The 14,960-nt window shown below is 42.6% G+C and overlaps 1 protein-coding gene across 1 annotated transcript in view; it reads right to left on the bottom strand.

Moving 5' to 3' along the window:
• LOC141020305 (calsyntenin-2-like) overlaps positions 1 to 14,960 on the bottom strand; it is a 250,036-nt gene that overhangs the window by 98,195 nt on the left and 136,881 nt on the right. The window contains exon 3 of the mRNA XM_073495380.1: positions 2,433 to 2,628. Within this exon, the coding sequence (XP_073351481.1) occupies positions 2,433 to 2,628 (196 nt within the window). The remainder of the gene's footprint in view (positions 1 to 2,432; positions 2,629 to 14,960) is intronic.

The raw sequence follows: 14,960 nt of genomic DNA, 5'->3' as shown, positions 1-14,960 counted from the left end.
AGCTGTAAGACAGCGAGGAGAGGAGACGTGCAGTGTATAGCGGACAGAGGTAGTCATCTGAGAGACTTTTTTTTTCTTCAGACAGAAGCCACTTTCAAGAGAGCCAACAAGTGTGACAAATAGTTTTTATCAGTTGACCTCTTTAAACTAGTCTATCTGCGCTTGTGGAGGTGGAGGTGGCTGTTGTGCTGTGTCTCTGCACGCATGGACGGTTCTCACAGCAACCTGGGACCAAGCTGTAGCCAAGTGGAAGGCAGGAGGACAAAGAGTTGAAAGACACAATGTCAGTGCAATTTGATCTATATTTAAAGAGCTCGTCCTCACATGTATAAAGGCACATAACAACAAGGGTTTATGCAGAATTTTTTTTTAAAGCCTTAAAATGGCATCTCCCTCGCTTTCCACACTTCCATCTGTTAAAAATGCATTCTGTTACGTCATGTAAACAAACCACGTAGCTGTCGGCTGTGTGCTGGAGATCAGATTGGAGACTGCATGTAAACGATGGTGGAGTTTGCTAAGTTAGCCTTTCCTCCCACGTTTGTACTTTTTAAACATAATGCACAGACTGTGATATTTAGATGTTTCTCGAGTGGGCATGGCATACAATATAGCCAACAGCAGTTAGAGATGGTGTGTTTTCAGTAACACTTTTACAGGCTTGCAAACTTCAGGGTAAGTAGGTGGTTACTACAATAATTACCTCAAAATTGATTGAATATTACCCAAATATTATTTTATAATGGGATGGTAATTTCTTTAATACATTTCCAGGAAACTGCCAACTGGCTTCTGCTGAATTTCTGCTGATCATGCCATTTTAATTTCCATTTATTTTCTCCCCTTCCTCTCACCAGGCCCACTAAATTAAAGTAAGATTTTGCCGCTTTATTTCCACCTCGAGTCTGATTGGTGATTGTTGAATTGGTGAGAATGTAAATGGTTGAAGAATGGACTTCAGTTTACTGACCTGCAGAATTTGGGCAGAAACTAGAGGGGGAATTAAAATGGCATGATCAGCAGAAGGTGAGCAGAAAGCCATTGGTGGTTTCATGGAAAGGTGTTTCAAAAACCAAAGACATTTCAATTACGTTGCTTGGCAATTACATCCTACTTACTACTACTTATGGACCTGTAACATAAAGTGTAACCATGTTTTCTTACCAGAGACTTTCAGATCCCTGTTGATCTCCCTCCAGTCAACTGGCACCTTATTTAGGCTATTGTAGTAAAAAGGACACTCCAATAGGAAACAGTGAAATCCAGTTGATTATTATTGCTGAGGCTCACTTGTGTCACATGCAGTTAGGAAGCAGTGTCATTAAATATTCCAGTATATATGAAACTGCAAATATTTTTCATTTCCCCAGCTAAACTGCTGAACACAAGATGTCTCCTGCTTCACTGTAAAGTCCATTCTCAGTGTTTGTTCCCTGGAGGGCTTCAAGTATCCACATCACACATGTATGTTGAGTATTGGACCAGGATTGGCTTCCAAACTATTTCTGACATCACAAATCATGCTTGCAGACTCACCTCTTAAAATGTGATATTCAATGAGCACAGATCATACATCATTCTACACAGCGAAGCTCAAACATTCAACTGTAGGAACAAGAAGAAAAACACATTTTTGGTTGGAGGGGGAGTTTAACTTTAGGGCAAGATATCAAGTTTTTTTTTATTCAAGAGCTTTGTGTTAAAATAAGAATTTAAAAGGCATCTGTGCCAGAGCTGCTTTTTGACAAATCAAAAGAACTTGTATCTGAGTGTTAAGCTAACCTTTTGTCAAGAGTTACTGAGTGGACCTCCAGATTGTCTTTCGTTGGACCAGAGATGGAACGTCTTGGACACACAATGATCGTGCTTGGCAGCTGGTTGAGGCTCCGTTGGAACAAGCTGTTAATGCCAACTTAAGCCCCAAACACCCACTGCTAGTCGGCCGTCTCTCTATCCTTAGTTGCCCTTGCTTTAATTTGCACCCACACATATGCCGTAGATGGTTCTACAGAGCCAACTGCTTCTCTTCCTCTTAACAGTTTAAACGATCATACTTTCTAAACCACCACTGCTTTCTGGCACCTGATTATTGACTGGGCTTAAGCTGTTGTCTAAATGAATGATGAATATTACAATAAGTACTTGTACTCGTGCATAATTTAGCCAAAGCATTTGGATATGAATTATGTAAAATCTTGTTTAAGTAATTGTCTGTTCCCTTGTCCTGAGTGCTATTTCCTTTGCAGTGACTTTGTACGAGCGAGCCAGGCCTACATACAAAGCATAAAGTCAAACCAAAAAAATCCCATTCTTTGCAATGGTTGTGTGAATTTTTGCTTATACGTACAATATGTACTGTGCATTCACTTGTGTATTCTGTCAGACTTCAGAACAAAGCCTCTGTTGTTGTTGCTGCTGTCTGTCTTACTCACTTGTGGGACTTTTTGCCCTCCGTGCCCCCGGGGCCGGAGCCACAGTCATGAGCCTGAATGATGAAGGTGTATTCCTTCTGCAGCTCGCAGTCCACCAGGCCGCGGGCCCTTAGCTGACCCTCGCCAGACGTACCGTTCAGCACCACTGCTTCGAACGGAGCTTCCAGCCCATGGATGTTGAACGCACAGATCTCCCCTAGAGACCAGGAAGAAGGGAGGGAGAGAGGGGAGGGAGAGAGAGGGGGAGGAGGGAGGACGTTGGTGTTAATCACAGTCAGTCAGGTGGAATACAGGTGGCGAATAAATGCGAGTGTGTGTGTAGAATGACAGTAGGTCTATGAAACAAAAGCCACAGTGTTTTGAGATTTTGGGCTATTTTGCTTCCATCACATGTCTGCTTGCAGTCTAATACAAGGAAAATGTCTTAAAATGTTTATATAGCATTTATAGCCTGATTTATTCACATTTTCCCCAAAAAACATGATGAAAATGTATTTTTCATGGCTATAGAGAGTATTTTCTCATTTATAAATAAAGTTCTTATAATAAAAAAAGTGATAAAAGGAAATAAAGAGACCTCTGACCCTAACATGTCAGCAAACTGGATAAAGCCAGGTTCAACATTCCTATTACAAAGGTCAGACTTCTTTTTTTTAAATTCATGTGAATAAGCGCATTTCAAACTAGATAATGCCTCATTTGCATATTTAAACATAACACCTGAGAAACTCATAATACAAAATATAATTTTCTTAATGTTATTATCAGCAGGGGAAATTTCATGGTTATATCTATTGATAAAAAAGCCTTTTAACCTGTAGTGTGTCCCATTAAGGCAGCTTTTATAATTTTTTATAAATTATAATATTTAAGTGTTTGTTAGGCTGTGTGTGTTGGTAACTTGCTCGGGGAATATATTGAATTAATGACTGCTCTCACCCTTGAATCAACAAACTGCCTCGTCTTTGTGTTAATCTTTTTTTAATGCAGAATCTCAGACCTTTTGGCTGATGCCTCCCATAGTGTCTGCCCTCTTTTAAACGGTCATGCAGTGTTCAGGTGCATGTAATACAGAGGCACTGGTTAGCTTGCACATGATTTCCTTGTAATCTCCTCTTGATTTCAGTGACAGTACTAAGACTGTGTCAGTGAGGGAGACACTCTCCTGCAAGCATACCAAAGATACAGCACATGTCCAAACTCCAAAAAGAGAAGAGCTTGTTCCTCAACACCTCCTCTCTTAGTAATGTTCCCTGGCAGTCCTAAAAGTTGAACTAACAACTTTAAGTTGTAAAGATCTATCACCTCTGGAATACTGCTTAGTCAAGGGAAGCTTCAGAACTGATTCCATTCACAAGCTTGTATGCTGCAGGAGAGCTGGGCTGGCATAAACCTGCTTCCACAGAGTTTTCCTCCTGTTCAGTCACCTTGGGTAATTTTCCTTCCTTTCCCTATATTAGATTAACGTATGTGACGACTCGGTCTCATCAATCTGCGTACAACACGACTTTACAGTAACACAGCAGTACATAAGTCAAAGTTTAATTTTGCGCGCAGGTGATTTGCCAACCCATTAACTTCTGAGAGCAGATCCATCGTCCTCATGGTAACAAAAATAAACAGGTGGTTAACGTTGTGAAACAGTTGCAGTTAGGTTAGGTTTAGGCAACAAAACTACTTAGGTTAAGGAAAAGATTATGGCTTGGGTTAAAATAAGTACATTAAGTTACGTACAGGTACATGAAGTAAATTAAAGACATTAAGTTTAAACTTTTACTTTCACGCGGGACACCATCACCATCAACCCCGACTTCCACACTGCTTAGACTTTCTTGCTCTTTATACTACATCACCTGGCAGATTGGCAGCATTTGTTGTCCACACCCAGCCTGTTCTCACTCCCAACACATCAGATACAGCAGCCTGGTCTGTGGTCTTACGCTTCTCAGTTTGACCCCTTTGTTTCCCCACTAGCATCACATCTTGAAGTACTGTGACGTGACTTGTTAAATCTTGTCAATCTAACCCAAAGTATGATCTTTTCCTAAACCTTACCAAGTAGATTTTGTGCCTAAACCTAATCAAACTTTCAGCAAGCTTTTTTTTGAAAGTCTAACCAGATGTTGCATGTGTATAATGACTTGACGGCAGAGCCCTTCTGACACTAGAGGAGTAAGCAGCGCATCATAGTTTGAGGCTTAAGGCTAATGGCCAAGTTAGCATATTTGACGAGTTGGGAGTTAATGGGAAAAGATTTGCAAATCTGCATGCAAAGTCAGACTCTGACATCTGTCTTGGACGCAATTTCAAAGCCTAAAGTCCTGTTATTTATCTGCGGATTGAAGAGACCGGGTTGGTGTGTACTATTGAAAAAAAGGCACGGTCTAGGCAGAAAACAGTAGCAGAAACTTACACTGGAGGTTTATAAATAGATCAACTTCCCACTAATGCACCCTCAGTGTAATTGCTCTTGTGAAATGGAACCAAGGACATTCCTGCTGTTCCCCCGCCCTCCCAACATGTAGACATTCTCTGTAGCTCACCAAAAAACAACATACAGCACAATTGAGTTACACGAGGCTCAAATAAAACTACGACGCCTCAAAGTCACCCTTGTGGAGAGATATAGAGGAAGAAAATCCATTTAAATCCAGAGTGAGCAGCTGACAAGAGCAAAACAAAAGAGCCAAGAGGCGGCTGACATTTATTAGCAGGATGTATGAAGAAGCGGTCCATTTGTGGAGTAGGCGAGGGAAGTTTTTTCCTCCTTTCTTTTTTTTTTTCTCAGCGACTTGATGTCCCCTCATGCTTCCACCGGTGGGATTTCAGGAAATCACTTAACGCGCCCTGCTCACACTCTGACCTGTGACAGCTAATTGCACTGATATCACTTAAACTAACAGCAAAGACTAAATTGGATTCCCGAACAGCTTTGTGTGCACATTGCTCCTGGCAAGTTCTGATAAGAGCAACTTTATTTCCTCCCACCTTCCACTTTCTCTCCCCTTTCATCCTGTTTCTGTCATAATCCCCTCCACCCCACCCTCGCCCTCCCTTCCTGTTGGGGCAGGGGCTCTGAGACGACAATTTGCCCACAGAGGCGCTACAGGCAAAATGATAAAGAAAGAGTAGAAAAAGGGAAAAGGAGAACAGAAAATGAGGGAATAGGGAGGGGGTTGTCGACACTGTCTGCATGCTGTAAAGACTCCCCCTCTGCATTGCCTGAACAATGACTTATCAGAGTTAAATGGCCCCCACAATATGGAGAAGCATGGCCTGCCGGGGAGAGAGCGAAATCCTAAAATGGCATTGAGCAAACGGTGTGCGACGGGGAGTGACAGAAGATGCAACAGTCTTGATGTGCTGCTTCTCTCAATGGTGCACCACCGTACAAAACAGGCAAATGGAAAATCCATCACCGCTGGAGCGAGAAATAAATCCAATATACACAGGCAAGTGCAGAAGCTTCCCATCAGGGAGAATATGCTGAGGATATGCTGATGGCACACGCCCACAGCTGAGGCTGGGTGGCCCGACATGCTCCTCCTGATTTAATTGTAGCCGGTGGGGGTGTGCGGGGAGACGGGTCAAGGTGACCGCAGGAGGAGGACCTCCTTCTTATAAGACTCAAACGAACACTCAGACAGTTCTGGGGGACACCAGACCTGTCACTTTTTTTCCCCTTTTCATACATTCGCCTATCACTTCACTCCAGACCTGATTGAAGTGTTCCGCCACCCGCTGAGAGGCAAAGACGGCTGGTGGAGGAGGGAGGGACGAGGGTGGGAGCGCCGGGGCCCGGCGGCAGCGGAGGAACAGATGTTGGGCGGCTGGCACTTGGCAGAGAGCTCGCAAACGCTAATTACTGCGCTAAACTGTTAGCTAAATATGTGTCTCCGCGTCACATTAGGCTTTTAAGAGGTAGATTTATGGTCAGAAGGAACTCTGTCTTCTTGAAGGGGTGCCATTTAAAACTAATGGATGCAAACTAATGGATATGGATGCCGCATTGCTATTACTTTATTAGTCTGTTTGCTGGGTTATCATCAGTGTTTGGTAATTTGGCAGAATGAATTGTTTTTAAGATCTTCAGTACTCCATATAGGATGTCTAAAAACATGTTTAATCTCTATACTTTACAGACTTGTGCAGTAAAACTTTGATACGAACTTACTTGACTTTTTAGACACCCTCTATTTGTCTCATTCTTTCCTCTGCCTTCTTCTCTGCCGCTGTGATTACTAACTCTCCCTTTGGGCATCATTACATTTTCATTTAATCAAGTCTAAATTAATGACTGTCTATTAGTCAGCGGGATTGTGTGCTCAGGACCTAAGCTGCTGTCCTGTTGGTGTCAGAAGTCGTGCCGTGCTCAACACCTCAAGGGAATCTGGCACCCGTCCACAGCGGACTATCTTTGAGGACACAGAGCTCATTATCAGTGAAGGCAGAGACGCTTTACTGGCAACGGTGGCCTGTGTTTGCAGAGCTGAAGGAGTGTGACAAAGTATCAGGGGCCACAGCGCCTCGGGGCCCCAAGTTATTATCAAAGCTGACAGAGCATCGCTGATGAGCTGCCTGCATCCGAATATACACACAAGCTGCTTTTGCTGAAAAGGCGCTCTCGCACATAAGTGCATAGATATGCATGGCAGCTGTTTACTGAGCATTTGAGTGAGAAGTAAGAGGGGAGATATCAGGCAGGAAACAGTCGCACTGCTCAGAGGAAGAAGAGGCAGAGACAGATATGAGGGGAGATGAAAGGAAGGATGGGACGATGGCCACTGCCTTAGGGCAGCTCCGATCTCCCTACTGGAGAGTGACCAAAGCACAGGCACGAACACACACACGCACTCACATTTACTCAAACTGTGCCAGTCGGCAGCTTTAATCAGAGCTGACATGCCTTTCATCCTCCTACTGTTGGAACACACAGCACATAGACAGCAAGTAAATCAGATTACTGGATATCACACTGTTACTGAACACATTCTGGACCAGGCATCCGTTTGCTGGCACTGTAATATTTGCACCCACATTATCTTAATATTTTCACTTGCCATTTCTGGCAAATCAACCTTGTTTGCACAAAAGTTGCTGCCTACTATGTGGTTTACACAGTTGTCATGATTTCAGCTGTTTTTCCAATTTGGATTTGGCATGAAATTATCTCTTGTATTAGTCACCCGCATAACCCGCTAATTCTCCCCCTCGTTTTAGTCAGAAAAACACAATCACACCACCGTAAGCACTCGGGGATACATGGATACACACTGGCTCTCACACACACGCAACCCTCTCAGCTGCAGTGCAGAGATAGACTGTCAGCCTTGTAACTCTGCAGAGGGCCGAAATTGAAAATGCTGTAATTATGCTCTTCATGAAATTAGCCAGCCGCGGAAAAAACACAATTGAGAAGCTGTCCATTCCGGAGATAAGGATTAATACTAATCAAGCCTGCATGTTCTGACTGGAGTGCGTGAAACCTGAAGTGGTGTTTGTGTACCAGTGCGTGTGTGTGTGTGTGTGTCGGCTGGGGGATTTTTAATTAAAGACACACTTTCTCAACAGGGGGTTAGTGCGGGGAGGGAGTGTGTCGTTGTGTGTGACTGTTGCATGGAGGGGGGTGGGGGGTGGGGGGAGGTGGACGTGTGGCTGCCATCCCCTTCCGGTCTCCTTGCTGTTAATTACATTAAAGGCTCCTCTCACACAGTTAATGGCATCCTGCTGCCTTTTAACAGAGTGAACACCCACCCTCTGTGTGTGTATGTGAGAGTGGTGTCAGAGTGAAGGGTGGAGGCCTGATCCTGTCAATCAAACTCTCATTTCAAGAAAGCATTAGGTGGGCTCAGGGGTGCTGCTAGAAATTATTGGCTTCCTGCAAACAGCTCACGGGGGATTTAAAACAGTAATTTTCCACAATCCATAGCATGTATTGGATCATTCATTGCTTGTCCCCCTAATTTGTTGCACTGTTTTTTTTTTTTGGGTCTGTTTCCTTTTAACTCTTTGAAAACTGACTTCCTCAACTGGCCACAGGAGATCAGTGTTTGCTGTTTAAATTGATCCAAAATAAAAACCATAACAGCCAGAGCATTCATTCTGGGCGGCTGAGGCTCTGGAGGCAGAGCAGTCGCCCACCAATCGCAAGGTTGGTGGTTTAATTCCTGGCTCCTGTAGTCAACATGTCAAACTATCCTTGGGCAAGATACTGAACCCCAAATCTCTCCCGGTGGCTCTTCCATTGGTGTATGCATGCACATGAATGGTTATCGCTCCTGATGAGCAGGTGGCACCTTGCATGGTAGCCTCTGTCACCAGTGTATGAATGTGTGTGGGAATGGGTGAAGGCTGACTTTGAGTGGTAGCTAAGACTAGAAAGGTGCTATATAAGTACAGCCCAAGTACATTTACCATTCATTCTTGTTGTAATTTGCAAACTAAGGCTTCTGTCTTCCGCCTTGTCACTTTGCAAGCTCGAGATTAGGGCTGCACAAGTAATCGCAAAATAAATGAAATCGCAATATGACTAAGTGCAATATCCAAATCACAAGAACTGCAATTATTTTATAAAGGTAAAATGTGTCACAAAACAGTGTTTTGATGCTCCGGCCAAAAAAGCTTGCTCTCCAGATGTAATAAAACATGTTTGGCAGAGACCGGGAGAGATGCCACATCATCATGATTTTACTAGTTTTTCAATGACAAGGAAATTGTGATGTAAAATTGAATCATTGCTAATTATCATGAAATATATCGCAATCGCAATATCTTTCAAAACAATCGCAATATCACTTTTTGACCATGTTGTGCAGCCCTACTCGAGATGACGTCATGACATTACGTTACACAATCACAATTAACAAAAATACCAATGTAGGCACACAGGCAGACCATTGCAATGGTTTTGAAAAGCAGTTCACTCCTTTAACACTGCTGAAGGTTTAAAACAAATGTTGAGAATTGATACAGCAGAACCAGAGATATCACCTTTTTAATTCCATGCATTCTTCTTCCTTTTCAAACCGTGCCGCCTACATTACCAACAATGCAAGCCACTGAGTGACATCACTGGAGGCAGATTGCAGCTTCCTCTGGAGCCACAAAAGGCTTTATACTACTGTCTACCAACCAATCCTTGGTTGGGAACCTCTGCTCTACAGCTCCACATTGTGCTGTATTTGCTAAGCCACATGGAGCTGTTGAGCGATTCAATCAAATAAGTCCTTCTCGTAATTAAGCCCATTCCAAATATTCAGTTGTACTCAGAAATACAGTCACATTGCAAAAGTTGGACACTTAAGCTGATGTTTCACTGTGACTTTAAGTCCTGGATATTTGTGTAGTTCCAAAAAGCCATTAGTGTTTCTTTGTTAGGTTTGCTGTCATAAATTTGTTTTCCAAGTGGAGATAACCCAGGTGACATCATCAGGGGTAATTTTCCCAGGCATCAGGGACTACTACCCAGAGGCGAAGCAGTACTGCCTTTGACAAAACTGATCTTGGTTCCCCCTTTAACACAGGAAAGCAATAGCCTGCTGTGCAGATTATTTATCTTGTTTCCACACTTGCTTTTCCTCAGAAAGTGTGTGATATGTTGGTAACAGTGGGTAACATCATAACGTGAGGTGAATTAGAGTAACTGTGATGCAGAGGAACAATACTGGCAGCAGTTTTCAGACTGAATCAACATGCCCATGCCTCTAAATCTCTTCTCTCCAGGCGTTTCACTGGACAGCAGTACTCTGAGTCCTGAAAACATCAATGCTATTTTGTCTTAGCAGCTTGAAAGGCCTGTTAGCTCTGCCAACTGCGCGCTACGCCATACACCCACCTCCCCCTATATGTCAATAAAGTTAATCACAAACCCCAGCGGGCGATGTGTCAATTACTTCAGCCTCGACTTGGAACAGAGCCAACGCAGTGCTGTGCAAGCATCAAACTATCAATAACAAACTGGCATTCAATGCAGCTACGGCTAAAACATTACAATAAATGCAAACACCTCATTTAATCAGTCGGCTACTTGATGGTTATGTCTACTCAGAAACAATTGACTCAAGCTTTTCAGCCGGTGACAACCAGAAAGAATCAAATTTCACAACACTGACATATGGACTGTGTGTATTTGTGCCAAAACGACTGACTTTCAATTTCTTGTTAATTTCAGAGCATGTCGGACAAGACTGACATTTTAAACTGCGTCCATAAAGGGTTCTTTGTGAGGAAATTACATAAGACTTCTGGGATTGAATTATTTTCACATTTTAACACAGTCGCAGCTTATTCTCACTATTTATAGCCTTCTTTGTGGAGTCTTTATAGGCCTCTGTCGGATATTTCTATGTAATTTCTAATACTATAAGGCCACATTGTTGTTGTCTGTCACCACTGAAAAGTCCACAGTGCACAATGACTGGATTTAGGCCATTTACAGTAAATCTAATCCTGGATTACATATTTTTCCCTTCATTATTTTGCACATTGTTGCTGGATTACATTTAGATTTAGTACAATTATACTTTCAGTCTGATCCTGATAACTCTCTCCCTTAGCCCTCCAAAAATACAAGCACACTGACACAACTCTTTCCTCTTTGTCACACACAGAACTAAAATGAAAATATGACAGTTTCTTTGTTTTGGCTTCCAAACAAGATCAGGGAAAGAAATAAACCAAGAGGGGAAAAGAACTGTTAAACATTAATAAAACACGATCAAAGCAATTGCATTAAACACAGAGAGGAATCAATAGTTTCTGTTTTCTAATTCTGTTCATGGAAATGGCCTCAGGGGAGAGCATGTGTCCTTGTCTGAGCAAGGCCAGTTAGAGTTCAATGTGTTTAAATATCCGTATCAGAGTTTATGACCCCCATTAATGCCCCTGAGGACGCTTTCCGCCAGCTGAGCTACACGATGAAAGAAAGACCAGCGCCTCGCTGACACTCTCTTTGACCATGGATAGGGTTCATTAGATCTTAGGTCAACAGAGCAGAACAAATATAACAGCAAAAGCACAGCAGGATATACAGATTTTGTGTATTGATGTATCTGATTGAGAGGCTTTTTCTTTTCATTGAAGAAATACAACCTAGTCCATATTCCTTTGGTTGAAAAATAAATGAAAAAAAGACCTGATAACACTATATGGAATAAACTCAAATGATTTGTTTTTTTGTCAGCAATTACAGCACGTCCTGTCATCTTTATTTGTTTATCCCAATATCATATAGAGTTTTTCAATGGGCCCACAATTTCATGAATGTCATAGCTACGTTATATAATCTAGTGATGCTAATATATGGATTATGAGAAGCCTGTGAAATATACTTTGGTTATTGCTTCATATTGATGTTCTTTCAACAGGCATTAGTTGATAAGTAATAAGGCCCTTATACGTTTTTATACAATGCTTATTAACATTATTATGTGTTATTAAGAACAAAAGTGTTTATGATACTACCATTTTCACAAATCCGTTATTTATGAATTTGAGGCAGCGTGTCCCCTCAGTGTTGTCGTAAGGCAGCAGTTGCGTATTAGCTCACCACCGTAGCCGCTGCTGTTTCCCACCGTTGCTCTGACATGAATCTCCAACTGTCTCACCCTGCAGAGGCACCAAATGTCTGTAACTTAGCCTTGTTCAGCTTCATATGCATAAAACAACGTTGGCTGTCTAGTCACGGAAGCTAAGCTAAGAAAACTGTGTATATGACTGAGAGAAACAGCGGCCTGTGGGAAAAGAAACACTGCTGCCACAAATTTAACCGAGTGTCTTGGGTTCGTCTTACTGAGCTGGTTTAATAAGAAAATAATAAACGAGACATGGAGACGTAATGTTAGTGCACTGAGCAGCAACATGCTTCTTTTCATTTCCTCCCCCCACATAACACAAACAACGGCAACTCTTACCCTACGGCAACTCTGAGAGGACACACCACTTAATTATGCTCTCTGGTGTGGAGCCTTTTGAATCACAATGTTACAATGGTCAGGGATTAGTAGTCTATGGCATCGTTCATCTGCCCAACCCTAGTTGTCACAGTTACAATAATAAACACTTGGTTAAAAGTACTTAATGGGACTTTGAACTGTTTACGAAACAGTCTTTATTTAATACTGATGCCTCTATAAGAGCAGCATAAGAACAAGAGATGATCTGTATCATTATTATAATTCTATAGGTTCTTAATGCCACCTGGTCGGATGTCAACTTCCATCCAGGTCTTATGAGTCTTAAAATAAAAAAAAATAAAAATTATGGCATAGTGCTGAGGATGACTGCCTGAGGATCGAAGCCGCTCTGTCTGGTGGCACGGCAAAAAAAAGAAGATTTTACCCTGGGCACCACATTTTTAATCCCCTTTGAGATATAACCTTTTATGATAAAGACAATGAGGGCAAGTGAATCTCTTCAGTTGAACGTGAAGACTCAATCAGATGGTATCAAAGGTTTGTGTTAACAGCATGACAAAGACCTCATCCAGAGAATGGCCAGTCCAAGGATTAGTAGGCATGGTAATAAATCCATTCATTTTAAAAAGATCCCTAAACGCTCCACGTAATATTATGCATTTCAATTCTTACCACGAAGCATCACCCACTGCCCTCCACAGGGCCCACTGGAAAATTAAAAAAGTCGCAGTTCCAGATCTCTGAGATGAAATAATTATCCCTGCTCCACATTATGTAGTGCCACACTGCCCAAACACAGGCTGAAATCCTGCCATTAAGCTATCGATCATCTCATCGCATGCCGGCGGCTTCGGCAGCCGAGCCCAGCTGTTCACCATCATCACCACTGAGTGCTACAGGCTCGGCTCCAACCACACAATGGATATGGCTCCACTCAGCCTGCTCCTCTCTGCTCATGATTCAACAAAACCTGGACCAAGGCCAAAACAAAGGCATCAGGGTTTGTTTTGTGCATTCAGCACTGAAATCAGAGGCAGAGATGGATGCTGAGTTATGTTTTGATTTTTGTAAATCATACAGAAAATGGGGTTAGCAGAGAATACTTTACAATTACTAAATATACACTCGTTATACAACCATAGAGGCATCATGTCTCTGCTGACCAAAGCACATAATGTCTGCTAATCTTGTTTTTGCTCTGTTATATTAGGGGATTCAAAAAGAGAAACAAGATCACGATACTGATGCTGCCTCAACACCACACCCATATCTCTTGTTTATTTTATACGTAAATTGCCATCAGTTGCATCACCCTGTTTAAGAGCTCATGCAGCCACAGTGCCTATGAGACAGGAACCTATCCTTTATAGTGGATTCTGTGGTAATGAGTGCATTAGCCTGATGGCGCAGAGAGAGTGCGGGATGGATGAGCTCGCTGTGGAGCGGCTGCTGCGATCGTGGAAGAGGATGGCCTCAGGTGACACTTCTACTACCGCTGCTGGCAGTGTTTACCTTCAGGGGGGAAGACGGGAGGAGAAAATCGAGGAGGGGAGGAGAGGAAATAGGGAACAGGGAGGAGGGAGAGAATACAGTGAGGCAAGGCGTGTACAGTACGTCTGAGAATAGCCGCAGAGAAAATTTTGTTTGGTCGTCTGTGGGACGTCCCTTAAGACGATTCACGGAAGAATATTCTGTTCTTATTCCTGAGAGAACTTCAGAGGGAGAAGACTTTACATTCATGGCAGTGAGTTGAAACAGAAAGACAGATGTGATGGATGACATATCCTGATGGCAGCTACAGTAGGGAGATGATTTCTCCCTCACAAAGCCTTACAATGTCTACACCTTCTCGAACATTTCTGTTTTATAGTACAACGATTGAAACCAAATTGGCTTGGGGGGGAGGTCATCAGAGCTATTTTCTCAGACTTGATCAGAATGATCCTACTTTGTGAAATCTGCTGTGCACCCTTTTAATAGGATGGCTGAAACGCTCTTGTTGTCAAATTACATTGGCCACAAGCCAAGCCATTTAAAGATCTTCTTCAAATGAGAGTCCAGGCCCATGCTGACATTTTAGATTCATCTAAAGTTGAGTTCTCTAGTAAAACCTTTGGATGCTTTCTCAGTGCATTTCAGTTAAAGTCAAAGACATTTTTGTTTTTCTCCAAACACAGAATAAAAAATGCTTTGAGGCAATTTTTTTTTCCAAACTCTCATTGGAGAGAAGTTTGCTTTACGGCAAGTTGTGAAAAATGACTTGACTTTTTCCACCCAGGTCTTTTGGCACCAGTGGGCCACCATCGCTCACTGATACTGTTCAAATTGGGCCAGGGACCTAGGAGTGTGAAGGTAGGGCAGCCTCTGCCAAAAATGTGTGTGTGTGGGTGGAAGCGATGGAGCAGGTGAGAACGAAAGGTAAGAGATTACAGGAGCAACAATACACATCACAAAAAATGCCCCATAGACTCAATTTCTCTCCATCTACACTTGTTTTTCCACTGCTGTGTGTGTGTGTGTGTGTGTGTGTGTGTGTGTGTGTGTGTGTGTGTGTGTGTGTGTGTGTGTGTGTGTGTGTGTGCTGTAAAGAGAGAGAAGGAGGGAGCGATCAAGG

The sequence above is a fragment of the Pagrus major genome, chromosome 2 (assembly GCF_040436345.1).
Source record: "Pagrus major chromosome 2, Pma_NU_1.0".
Lineage (NCBI taxonomy): Eukaryota > Metazoa > Chordata > Actinopteri > Spariformes > Sparidae > Pagrus > Pagrus major.
This window is presented reverse-complemented; position numbering and strand designations above follow the sequence as displayed.